The following is a 12,135-nucleotide window of genomic DNA, read 5'->3' on the forward strand; positions in this document are numbered from 1 at the left end:
TATTATAATATTGTACTTTTATGTACTTTTATTAAAGGCCTGTTACCATTTACGATGTTATAGGTGTTAGGCCGCATTTGAATATTTTCACACGTTTTAAATATTTGTGCCGCCTAAAAATAATTTGAAATTCACCTAGTTAAGCCAGAAGAACAGACAAAATAGGACGAAAAGCGGATGCAAGGAAACGCGCCCCCTGTGTAGGAGGGGCTTCACAGCAGGTAGCCAAGGGCGATGGAGTGGGGGCCCCTCGGTAAAATTTGTTGGTTCTCGGTGAATTGTTGCGAATTTTTCATGATCGTCTATTAACAAAAGGGGCACACTGTAAATTTTGTACGATACCCGTGCCGTGATGTGTGGCGGGATAGAAAAAAAAACATAACGTGGCGCCCTCGTGTGGCTCAGAGAATCAAAGGGCAACATATGGCACACGGTGACGTAAAAGTCCGCGCGACAATCCGGCTGCGGGGTCCACGCGCAGCGCTGTTCCCCGGTTAGCCTAGCCCTCACCTATCCGAGTTTCACCAGGCATCATGGTGAAATCCGGAAAACTTCGGTCTGGGACCGCACAGAAACTGAAGCGATGGAAAAAAGGACACAGCAGCGACTCCAACCCGCAGATCAGCCGACATCGTCAGGCAGCGAGAAGCCGGTTCTTCAGCCGTCCGACTGGTAAGCTCAAGGAGACGGACGCGCTCTACAGGACAGCGCTGGGTTCTGGGCCTGCGCCGCACACGTGGGTACACAGTAAAGGGTCGGATCCGAGAAAGCAGCTTACGCTATGGGTTTCTCTGTACAGTTGCTGCTGTCGTTTAACCTGACCTATTAAAAAAAGTTAAACATGTCTGATTCAATATATACTTATATTTAAGTATAACTATATAAGAAGCTTTGAAAATATTTACGTTAATCAAGAAACGTATTAAAAGTTTACTACTTGCGACGTCTTTGAGTGTTTCTTCTAAGGAACACAGAAAAACAAAACGTAATATGTCTCGTGTGCCAGCATTCTTTTAGATGTATTTATGTTATTAAGTGTGTCCCTGAGACATTTGTGCTAATATAAAGTAAGTTTTATTTGCTCTTCGGCCAATCCCCGGTCCCCATAGATCTTTGCTTGCAATCTTGAGTACCGATCGTGTCATGTGAAGGAATGAAAGTTCCTCCGAAACCCTATAGTCATGTTGTCATTTGCGTGTATTGTAAAGGGATTTGTTTTTGTGCACATTTAAACCACTATTAAAAACCTTGTGTTGTGTTTCGACATTTAACTCTGTAACTGGTTCGATGTTTTTGCAGAAAACAGCAATTTGACTGTGGACGCGCTCAAGCTCCACAATGAGCTTCAGACGGGAACTCTGGAGAAGGCGGAGCCTGACTTGGGAGACGCCTGTTCCATAGAAGAACCAGCTTTGTCAGAGCGCACCTCTGGGACCTTCCTGAGTGGCCTGTCTGACTGTTCCAACCTCACCTTCCACAAGGTCCAACGTTTCTGGGAGTCCAACTCGGCGGCGCATAAAGAGGTCTGTGGCTGTTTGAGTGAAAATCAGCACTAGCTGAGCGCAACGGGACCCTCATAACAGCTGGGCTTTGTGTCTGTCTTGTGGCTCCCAGATTTGTGCGGTTCTGGCAGCAGTCACAGAGGTTATACGTTCCCAGGGCGGGAAGGAAACGGAGACGGAGTATTTTGCTGCTCTGGTGAGTGCTTTTGTACCCGCTGATTTTTCATTTATGTCCTGAGGGTACTTTACCTCTGATGGTACAGCACCCAGGGTCCGGTGGAGCCTTAAGTTTGATTCATACCTATGTGGTGAATCGACGCAGTAAGTACGGCATAGCTGTGTACTCTACACCAAAGCAGTGATGCAGACTGCAAGAACTGTAATTGGCCTGCTTGGTAGCGTTTGTTATTTTATGGGATCGAAGAAAGCGTGCATCCCAGGTGTACTTGTATCGCTGATTGAAACTGAAGCGTTATTTATATAGCATTATATTTATGTAGCATGAAATGTATAGCATTAAATATTAAATAATATATAGCATTAAATATTAAATAAAAAGCCTTATTTGTATTGCATTAATTAACCCGCCCCAGGCATCGTAGCAGCAGGATAGCAGCATCAGTTTCCCTTACCTCCATTAAGTTTATTTGTACTTTACAAGACAAAAAAATAAAATAAAACATAGTATAGATACTAACTTTAGAAGATGCGAAAAAGTGACTTTGTAGTGGCTCATCATTTTTACGTATTTGTCTAGAGGAAGTTCGGAGCATCACAAATGTAACCAGAATTCTATAAATGTTTGGGTTTTTTTTGCTGACCAACACAGACGCTTAAGTATGCTCTTGATGGCATAAGCCACTTGTATAGGTCACAGCGTAGACTCGACAGAGAAGTTTAATTCAGGCTTTACAGTGGTGCAACAAGCCTTTCGCCTCTGTGCTGGCAGATGACCACCCTGGAGGCTGTGGATACCAGTGAGTCTCTGGCTGCAGTGTCGTACCTGCTGAACATGGTCCTGAAAAGGTGAGCGTCCTGTCACTGGAGTGAGCTCATGGTGCGACAGTGGTGTTTCCAGAGGGATTTGAGAATCAGTAGGAGCTCCTGCCAATTTCTCATGTCTGTCCACCTGACACCTTCTCCAGAGTGCCGAGTCCAGTGCTGATGAAGAGGTTTTCCGATACGGCCAAGGTCTTCATGAACGTGATATCTTCCCAGGCTAATGCAGATTCGTCCTCAGCCCTGCGCTGGGTACGTGTCCCTGGGTGGGGTTGGCGTGGTGATTCCTGTGAAAGGTCGGCGTGCTGTGACCCAGATGTACTGATGCATCAGCTTGTGTGTGTCCGTATTTAGATGCTGTCCTGTATGGCCACCTTGCTGCGGAAACAGGACCTCTCCGTCTGGGCTTATCCTTCCACCATGCAGATCTACCATGGTGTACTGAGCTTCACTGTGCACTCCAAACCTAAGGCCAGTATTTCCCCATATTTCCCCTAATGCTCCAGCCTGGTACTTTTAACATAGTGTCAGTGAACCGTGCTGATTCTAAGCACAGCATCAAGAATGATACTTCTGTCTAGAATGAGCCTCCTCCCCCTTGTGCAGGTGCGTAAGGCTGCGCAGCACGGTGTGTGCGCCATCCTGAAGGGGAGTGACTTCCTGTTCAAAGACTCCGCCCCCTCGCATCACCCTGCGGCCGCGAACACGGCCAAGTTCTGCATTAAAGAGATAGAGGAGGCAGGAGGTGGGCAATGCGCTGGGAGTTGGGCTCAGAGTCTGTTCATGCCTTATGTTTTGTCTGCAGCCTTATGCTGAGTCTTGTCTTATCAGGCAGTAAAGAGGACACCACCACACTGCATGTGCTGGGCCTGCTGAAGGACATTGTGACTGGGTTTCCGGTCAGTGCTGTGAAGCAGTGCTGTGAGACGCTACTTCGTGTGATGACGCTCAGTCATGTGGTGAGTGGTCCTACACCGCCATCTGCTGGCCATCTGTCACATTTTTGGACTTGTTTTTATTATTTTGTTTCATTATTTTTATTCTGTATTCTCCTTCCATCTATCATTGGCACTCAGAAGGACTAGGCCTTTCACACCATAGAAACATTTTCCTGGAACCACAACCTTTTTCTGGAACCAGGAACTTTTGATGTGTTCACACCACAGGAACTCGGCTCAACTGTAGTTACTCGGAGGCAGTTCCGTAACCCTTTTTTTTAGTACCTGCTCCAGACTAGGTACTTTTCATTAAACCGCAAACTACTAGGAGGTGCTTACAGTGATAGCTTGCTGATTGGTTGATCACAAGCACCAGCGCTAACTTGGAAGTGCAATAACAGAGAAGTAGCATAGCAAAAATTTAGCAGATTGAATTATTTCTGTTCCTCATTTACATTTAATGCATCAAGTAATACTATTTTTTGTGCTTGCATCTTCATATTTCTGTAGATGAAAATTGGTCCGATTACTAATTTACTTTTGTCTGATATTGCTGGTACTGGTGGTGAATCTTGCCTGCGCTTATTAGCAGGATAAAGTTGCATCATTTTTTTTATTCTGTGGAAAATAAAAGATCAATCTGCTGGACAGGTTAAGTAAGAATCATAAAGATATCGCGGGTTATATCATTTAAATATAAATAACAAGCTGTGTCCCGTTTTGATAGTAATCGATCCCCCGGATAATTAGCAAGTAACTAACAAAAAAAGTTATTTATCCTCTCATTTTTTCAGGTGCGGTAGGGTAGTTTTGTATAAAATTACATGTGAAGTTTAACCTACAAGCTGTTTGCATTTCCCATGCTTGTTTAGCATAATGGTCCCAGTTCCTGTTATGTGATGTGAAAGCAACACATGGAAGTGGCCACAAGCTACAAAGTTCCTGGTCGAGACGGCCCAGGGACTGGTAAACCGGGACCAGGTTCAGGAACTTCAGTGTGAAAGTGCCTTTTGTGTCCACACTAAGGGTGTCGCTAGAAATTCTGGCCCCCCTGCACCACTTATAATTTTACACATTCAAGGGTCCCTGTAAATCTGCCCGGATATCCGTGCCCCTGCTGCGCCCCTGCTCCTTCACCCACATGTCATTTCCCCTTTCCTGTAACCTCTCTCTGTTCAAGCTGGTGACAGCGGCAGCGATGCAGACCTTCCACAGCCTCTTCAGCGGGAAACCCCACCCCTCAACGATGACTGCGGAGCTCAACGGGCAGATCATCACGGTGAGCGCTGCATCATCAGACTGGTGCTTTCGGGATACGCTCTTACACTTTTAATGTGTTTTTTTTCTGTGCTGGTTTTGTGGTTAACCAGTTAAGCATTCTAGTACCTAGTTAGCATTCTCTGTGCTTTCCAGGCCCTGTATGATTACCTTCCCAGTGAGAATGACCTCCAGCCTCTCCTGGCCTGGCTGGCTGTTATGGAAAAGGCCCACGTTCACCTGTGCAGGTGAGCGGACTGTCCACCGTGATCCGTAAGTTCCAGTGTAAAATGGTCTGTCTGTTTCTGTATCTTAATGTTAACTGTCTCTCTCTCTGCTGTGAAGTTTGCAAAACCAGCTGTGTTTAGGCCATTTGCCCCGCCTCTTCTCCACGGCCATGTCCTGTCTCCTGTCACCTCATTCGCAGGTCATCTCTACGGCAACGCAGATGTTGAAGGTCAGCATACGCTCAGTTACCCCCTGTTTGGTGCCGCCTGTGCTCTGGGTGACCTTCTAACACGGTCTTGTCCTTCGTCCATAGACCCTGCTGATGGAATGTGTTGCTCCATATATGGAGGGCATTGGCTCGGTTATGTTTGCCTCTGCCACCGGCGACGCCTCCTACATCTGCAAGATGTTTCGGTAAGTTCTCTAAGGCAGTGTTTCCCAACACTGTCCTTGGGGAACCCCCGACAGTTCACGTTTTTGCTTCCTATCAGCTCCCAGCGAACCTGTACCAGGTATTCGGTGTTGCGGATTGGCTACGAGCTGGGGGGGAGCAAAAATAAACTAAACTTCCAGTTTAATTATTTGAACTTCCATCTTGAAGAATCCAGTGCCTTATTTCCATCAACACAGAGCCAGTATTGGTCTGGTTCTTACTTTTGATAACCTACCTGCGTTTCCACCGGTTTCAAAAAATAATGGTGGAAATGCGTGGAACCAATTCCGGATTGGGGACGAAATTTGTCACCAGCTCCAGAACCACATTGGACACGAGGAACTACACTGTGTTTTATATCTGACCACTGCTTAGAACCTGTGTGCTTCATTATGAATCGGGGGTCGTGTTGTGTGTCTAAGTGCCTGTTTTTCTCCTCAGCGTGGTGGAGGAGGGCCTCAGCTATCGTTTCCATGCCTCCTGGCCGTTTGTTCTCCAGATCCTTGGCTGCTTCTATAGGGTTGCTGGGAAACAGGCACATCCCATCATGACAAAGGTAATGATCCAGCCCCATCTTTCTCTTTCTTGTCTGTGTGTGTGCGTGCGTGTGTGTGTGTGTGCGTGTGCGTGCACATATATTTATACACTCTCATGCCCATGTCTCATTCACCAGAGCCTGCAGTCCCTGAGTGAGTTGCGGGTCACACCTCGCTTCCCTTATTGCGGGGAGCTGGACCTGGCTGTAGGGGGTGCTGTGGAGAGCATGGGGCCAGAGGTGGTGCTGAGGGCGGTGCCCCTGCAGATCACAGGCACTGAGTGAGTTTGGGTCTCCTGCATCAGAGGGCTGCGTCCTGCACAGCGCATTGAAGGCCTTTCTGGGAGCTCTTTGCTCATGTGAAGTTGTAATGTGTTTTTTTGAATGAAAATGCCCTTTTCCTACCTCTGGGATGTTTCAGTGACGACCTGGACTTTCCCCGGAGCTGGCTGGTGCCTGTGATCCGTGACCATGTGAAAGGGACCCAGCTGGCCTACTTCAGCTCCTATTTCATGCCTCTGGCCGCCACACTCAGACAGAGAGGTGGGCTGGCCAGCGCCGTAATGGACATATGCCGTTAGCCATGTTAGCGCCTGTGTCTCAATACCCTTTTTTTTTTTGTTTGTTTTTAAGCTGAGGAGCTTGAACAGGCCAACCACAAACTGGAGGCCAAAGTCTACCAGACTCTGCAGCTGCAGGTAAGGTCTGGGACCTCCTCCCGGACTCTCATCCAGACCTTTCAGTGATCACAAGACGATTACATGTCCAGTTTTGAGTTCTGAGCTCTGTGCCTGGCCGCGGTAGTCATGTGACCACTCCACTGTCGTGGTAGATTTGGACCATGCTGCCTGGGTTCTGTACAGAGCCCACAGACCTGGTGCCCTCCTTCAGAGGCATGGCGAGGGCACTGGGCATGGCTATCAACGAGAGGCCCGACATCCGGCCTACCATATGTCAGGCACTGCGGACCCTCATCAGCAAGAGCTGCCACACAGGTGAGGGGGGGGGGCACAGTCTTCATTCATCCAGGTTTGCTTGGTTTAACATTCATAGAACTGTGGTGTTTACAGTCCTTATTCTTGACCTCTCTGCCCCCTGCTGGTCACAGATGGTAGATTGCCAGCTTCATGGTGACGTTTAACAGAAGGTATTTTTCCCTACAGAGGAAGAAAAGGCCGAAGTTACTCGCTTTGCAAAGAACTTCCTGCCAATTCTATTCAATGTGTATAGCCAACAGCCCAGCCCAGGCGAGACGGCACCCCCCCGCATGGCTGTCCTGGAGACCATCAAGGTCTTCCTGACCATCACTGACCAGCCCGTGAGCATCTCTGTCCGCATTGATTTATTGCTTTCTGGGCATTTATTCCTGCTTGCCATCTTTTTGGTTAGTTGTATGCTGGAGCGTGTCTCCCTGCCATAATGCCACCTTCTGCCAGCAGATGGTCTGCGCATTTCTGCAGAAAGCCAGCGAGAAGGTCGTCAGCCCTGATAGCACCGAATATACCAGGTAATGGGAGTTTCTGTGGTGATGGACAGGAGGTTGGAGTGTAGAACTTTAAGCACAATCCAAGCTGTTACTGTCTGTGAAGGAAACCTTTGCTTTCTGCAGGCTGTCTGTGATGGACCTGGTAGTGGTCATGGCGCCTTATGTTGACGAGTCTACAATGAGCGGCACATATGAGCTCATCAGGCCCTATTTGGAGGTAGGACATTCTGACTGCTTTTTGTAGTGGTTTTGTAGTGGGGGCATTTTTTTATGTATGTGTCTACCTCTTCACACACAGAGTAAGGAGGCAGGGATGCAGAAGAAGGCCTATCGTGTCCTGGAGGAGATGTGTGGGGGCAGCAGCATGGCCTGCCGCAACTTTGTGCTGGCCAACCTAGAACAACTGCAGAGGGCGCTGTTGGATTCTCTGAAGAGCGCAGCCTCGCCTGCCAAGAGGGTAAGCCTGTAAAGAGAAGGGGGGGCTCTGGAGGAGGACGGGTGGGGTCGTCTTTGTTTGTGAGCTGGCTCTTTAACCCCCTGCAGCCCAGACTGAAGTGCCTGATCCACATAGTGAAGCAGCTGAGTGCAGAGCATTGCGACTTCATTGCCGCCCTCCTGCCCGAGGTTCGGACACAGAATCGTCACAGCATGCATGTTTGACTCGTGCCCTAGTAATATCAGCTACATCAGTCACCACTCTGTGTCATCCTTCATTCAGGTCATCATCTGTACCAAGGAGGTATCAGTTGGGGCCCGTAAGAATGCCTACACCCTGCTGGTGGAGATCGGCCGGCTCTTCGTTAAGTTCTGCGATACTTCTAAAGGTACAACAGCATGGTGCTGGCTCAGCTCAGTGAGGCTGAAATGTGTATTGGCTGAAATGAGGTCATGTGACGTGTGTTTCTATGCACTGTCTGCTTCCCTCCCAGAGGCCATACAGCAGTACCTGGGTCTGGTCTATGCTGGCCTGACAGGCTCAGTCACCATGATCAGCTGCACAGTCCTGGCACTGACCCGACTGGTGTTTGAGTTTAAAGGTAAGGGGGACACAGTGTGGGGTAGCTATGTAGTCAGGGAGGTGGGACACTTTTGTCGACGTGTCCTGTCTGCCTGTGTCCTGTCTGCCTGTGTCCTGTCTGCCTGTGTCCTGTCTGCCTGTGTCCTGTCTGCCTGTGTCCTGTCTGCCTGTGTCCTGTCTGCCTGTGTCCTGTATCTGTCTGCCTGTGTCCTGTCTGCTGATCTCCGCCTGCCTGTGTCCTGTCTCTCTGCCTGCCTGTCTGTCTCTGCGGGCCCATGTCCACTCTGTTTGTCCTCGTCTGCCCAGATCCTGTGTAACGGCTGTTCTCTGCTCCACAGATAACATGGAGGTATCTGTCATGGAGGGGCTGCTACACAACATCTGCCTACTGCTCACTTCCAGGACCCGGGAGATAGTGAAGGCGGCGCTGGGCTTCATCAAGGTCGTCCTCTTCATCATGGATGTCAAGGTCCTGGCTGGCCACGTGTCCACTATGGTAAGACACTCCCTCTGACAGAGACACACTTACACACACACAGTGCCTGGTCCTCCAGGCTCATGGTGTTTCTTCTCCAACCTTATCAGATGGAGGCAATTGGGAACATCAAAGATGACACCAGGCGTCATTTCCGGACGAAGCTAAAGAACATTTTCACCAAATTCATCCGCAAGTTTGGGTAAAATTACAGCACACGTCATCTGACGCTGTAGAAAAAGGCTGTTCTGAATAGCAGACAGGCAGCCATCACCCTGTCGCTCTTTAGCCTTACTGCTCCGGAAAGTTCCGTGCTGTGATTAGCATCTCTGCATGCCGCGGGGTCTCTGATACTGTGTGTGCCTTTACGCTCAGGTACGAGCTGGTGAAGAACATGCTGCCTGTGGAGCACCACAAGGTGCTGGCTAACATACGCAAGGCGGAGGCTCGGGTTAAGAGGAGGCGACTGCTGCTGAAGGCTGAGGTGGAGGGGTCAGACAGTGAGGAGGACACACCCCAGGCTAAGGGGGAGAGGTTGGTTCAAAATGGGGCGGAACCTCTATATGATAGAGGTGGGGCTGTCCCACTGATTGGCGTGGACGTCGTCTAACGTGGATGCTGCCTTAATGTCCTCTTCAGCATTGAAGACATTCTCGCAGAGTCGGACTCTGAGGATTCTGAAGATGAGAAGCCCAAGAAAGGACAGAAAAAGAATGTCAGGCAGAAGGGCCAGGCCTGGCTGAAGGAGGGCGAGGGTGATGAACCCCTCAACTTCCTGGACCCCAAAGTCTCCCAGAGAGTGCTGGGTATGTATGCCTAGTGCAGGGGGCATAATCCCTGTTTGCAAAACAGCAGTACTCTTGTGAGGTAGCCTTTACTAGTGATGGGCAAATGAAGCTTCATGAACCATTTGCTGTATTTTTTGACGCCACTAGATGGAGCTCTTTGTTTGCTTTGGCGTGTGCCTTGAGACATTTTATTAACACAGAGCTCCATCTAGTCTAGCTTTTACCTACAGATCAGGGGGAGAGCAAATAATCAGAGCTTACATTTAAGACCCTTTGACAGATGTTTTTGGTATTTACACTGTTGTTTTTATTGTGATCTGAAACCTGATTGTGCTTTTTACATTTTTGTTTAGCTACAAACCCAGATTTGCAGAAAGTTCCCAAAATCAAACATGGCTTCAAAACGACCTCAGACGGACGCCTGATCATCCAGGAAGCGGAGGAGGATGATGGTGATAAAAAGAATGGTAACTGCATGATTCTATAAGTAAATCTGTAAACAATGGCAGAGACACAACAGCCATGTTTGTGAGTCGATCAGACTGTGATCTGCACGTCCGCAGGTGGTGATGGAGAAATGGAGGATATTCTGGAGGAAGCCGGGGTCAAGACTGTAAGTCGGCAAACCACTGAGGCACCAAAATCCACTTTCAAGCCAAAAAATATGTAATGATGGATAAATGAGTTGCACACCCAAGTTCCTGTTAGTATATATCTTGTTAGCCCTTTTAAGGGCTGTTTGGATGCAGAGGTGTGGTGCAGAGTCCAGAATGGTGCTAATGGCCCCTGACAGTATTCAGGTTCATGTCCTTCACTCTTTTCAGAAAAAGACCCAGAAAAGGATGTTTCGCAGTGGTGATGTTGATGAGGAAATGGAACCACAGCTGAAGTATAAAGGTAAACTCAGAGCCACCGAGCTGGCAGCTACCAGCTCATTCTGGCCGCTCTCTTCCTCTGTCAGTTCCTGGTCAGTGTTTCGTTTGCGTCTATTGTGCTCGACTCTTATTTGTTTTATGGTCTCACTTTTAGCTGGTGGCTCCGGGATCCACCGACCTTTATCTGGGAAGGACAACTTTGGCAGGGAGTACAAAGCCAAGGTGAGACTGGAGGTGTTTGCTGTCCTCTAACCCCATTTGCTGGTCCTGGATGGTAGCTTCAGTGTTATCACTGGACAGCAGTGTCCCTCGCGTTTATCTTACAGTTTGTGTTTGGCGTGTTTCAGAAAGCTAAAGGCGACGTCACGAAGAAGGGCAAGTGTGACCCTTATGCGTACATCCCTCTGAAAAAGGCCCAGCTGAACCGCAGGTATGATGGACGCCTGTCCATGTTGGACTCAATGTTTAAGGATTTTCTGGTTTCAATAAAGTAAATAAATCAACTTTGAACTGTTGATTGGCAGCTGTCAGTTAGGCTATGAATTGAAGGTGTTGAAATTGTTTCTGACTGTTGTGGGAGGATATGGAAAATATTGTGTTTCTAAGCTTTTGCAGGCAATTTGTCCGTAGTCTTTGGTTTAGGTGCAACTTAGTGATGTTAAAAATGTAATTCTCTAGTGATGGGTAAATGAAGCTTCATGAACCATTTGCTGTATTGTTTGACCCCACTAGATGGTGCTCTGTGTTCATAAACGGGTCAAAGCATGCCCACCAAGTGCGAACCAAGAGCGCCATCTAGTGAGGTCATTAAATACAGCAAATGGTTCATGAAGCTTCATTTGCTCATCCCTATAATTCTTCCTGCAGGCTTCACTTGCCATCCAAGGTGCCTTTGGGGGTTGTGGTTGGTGGTATTCTATGGCTGGGTGGGTCTTGTGTGCTCATATTGACAGAGGTCTTCTTGACAGGAAACGGGCCAAGCTGCAGGGCCAATTCAAAGGCATAGTGCGAGGCGCCCAGAAGGGGGCGCGGTCTGGGCGGAGTCAGCTGAAGAAGAAGAAAAAGGCCTGACCTTTTTCTGGATGCCGTGGACTGTGTTTGTGTGTGAGCTGCAGCAGTGTTATGAATGTCAATAAATGTTTTTGAAAGGGGATGACTCATTTGGTAATTATTTATGTAGTATTGATGATTATCAGAAGGAACAAAGGGGTCAGTATCCAGTAGAACCACCAGACTGCTACACTGAATGGTTCTGGATGTGGCACAGACGCTAATCCCTCTGCATTAGGGGATCCGTCTCCGGTTAATAGGTAGATTATCAGACAGATTTTCGCTCTAGTCCAGTACTCATTGTCAGCCTAATACACCGTGGTTTAGTTTCTCTTGGTAGTCAATACATGTCACAGGATGTACATTACTCTGATGGGCAGGCCCTCTTACATATGATGGAAACACTACAACAACTTAAGGATAAGGGTCAGAAGAGTGAAATACATATAATGAGTGTGTAGCTCAGCAGACTAAGACTCTGTGGCTGTGATCAGAAGGTCGACGGTTCGTGCTCGGAATTGGCAGAATACCCACATGTCCACAGGCTTTTG

The 12,135-nt window shown here is 48.2% G+C and overlaps 1 protein-coding gene across 2 annotated transcripts; it reads left to right on the forward strand.

Moving 5' to 3' along the window:
- The first annotated feature begins 425 nt into the window (after positions 1 to 425).
- On the forward strand, positions 426 to 11,685 carry rrp12 (ribosomal RNA processing 12 homolog). Of its 2 annotated transcripts, none has more exons than XM_049009833.1 (34): positions 426 to 672; positions 1,300 to 1,523; positions 1,615 to 1,698; positions 2,452 to 2,528; positions 2,648 to 2,753; positions 2,856 to 2,972; positions 3,108 to 3,246; positions 3,333 to 3,460; positions 4,620 to 4,718; positions 4,853 to 4,944; positions 5,042 to 5,153; positions 5,238 to 5,338; positions 5,799 to 5,913; positions 6,031 to 6,173; positions 6,314 to 6,435; positions 6,526 to 6,590; positions 6,725 to 6,887; positions 7,056 to 7,210; positions 7,329 to 7,399; positions 7,502 to 7,595; positions 7,677 to 7,835; positions 7,922 to 8,002; positions 8,097 to 8,202; positions 8,308 to 8,415; positions 8,735 to 8,892; positions 8,982 to 9,073; positions 9,247 to 9,405; positions 9,511 to 9,677; positions 10,013 to 10,126; positions 10,223 to 10,272; positions 10,484 to 10,556; positions 10,689 to 10,756; positions 10,882 to 10,964; positions 11,503 to 11,685. In XM_049009833.1, the coding sequence occupies exons 1-34, from the start codon at positions 534 to 536 to the stop codon at positions 11,603 to 11,605; spliced, it is 3,867 nt and encodes a 1,288-aa protein (XP_048865790.1). In that variant the 5' UTR covers positions 426 to 533; the 3' UTR covers positions 11,606 to 11,685. The 2 variants fall into 2 exon arrangements, with proteins under 2 accessions (XP_048865790.1, XP_048865791.1); XM_049009834.1 differs by having other exon boundaries at positions 7,332 to 7,399.
- The last annotated feature ends 450 nt before the right edge of the window (positions 11,686 to 12,135 follow it).

Source organism: Brienomyrus brachyistius, chromosome 3 (genome assembly GCF_023856365.1).
Source record: "Brienomyrus brachyistius isolate T26 chromosome 3, BBRACH_0.4, whole genome shotgun sequence".
Lineage (NCBI taxonomy): Eukaryota > Metazoa > Chordata > Actinopteri > Osteoglossiformes > Mormyridae > Brienomyrus > Brienomyrus brachyistius.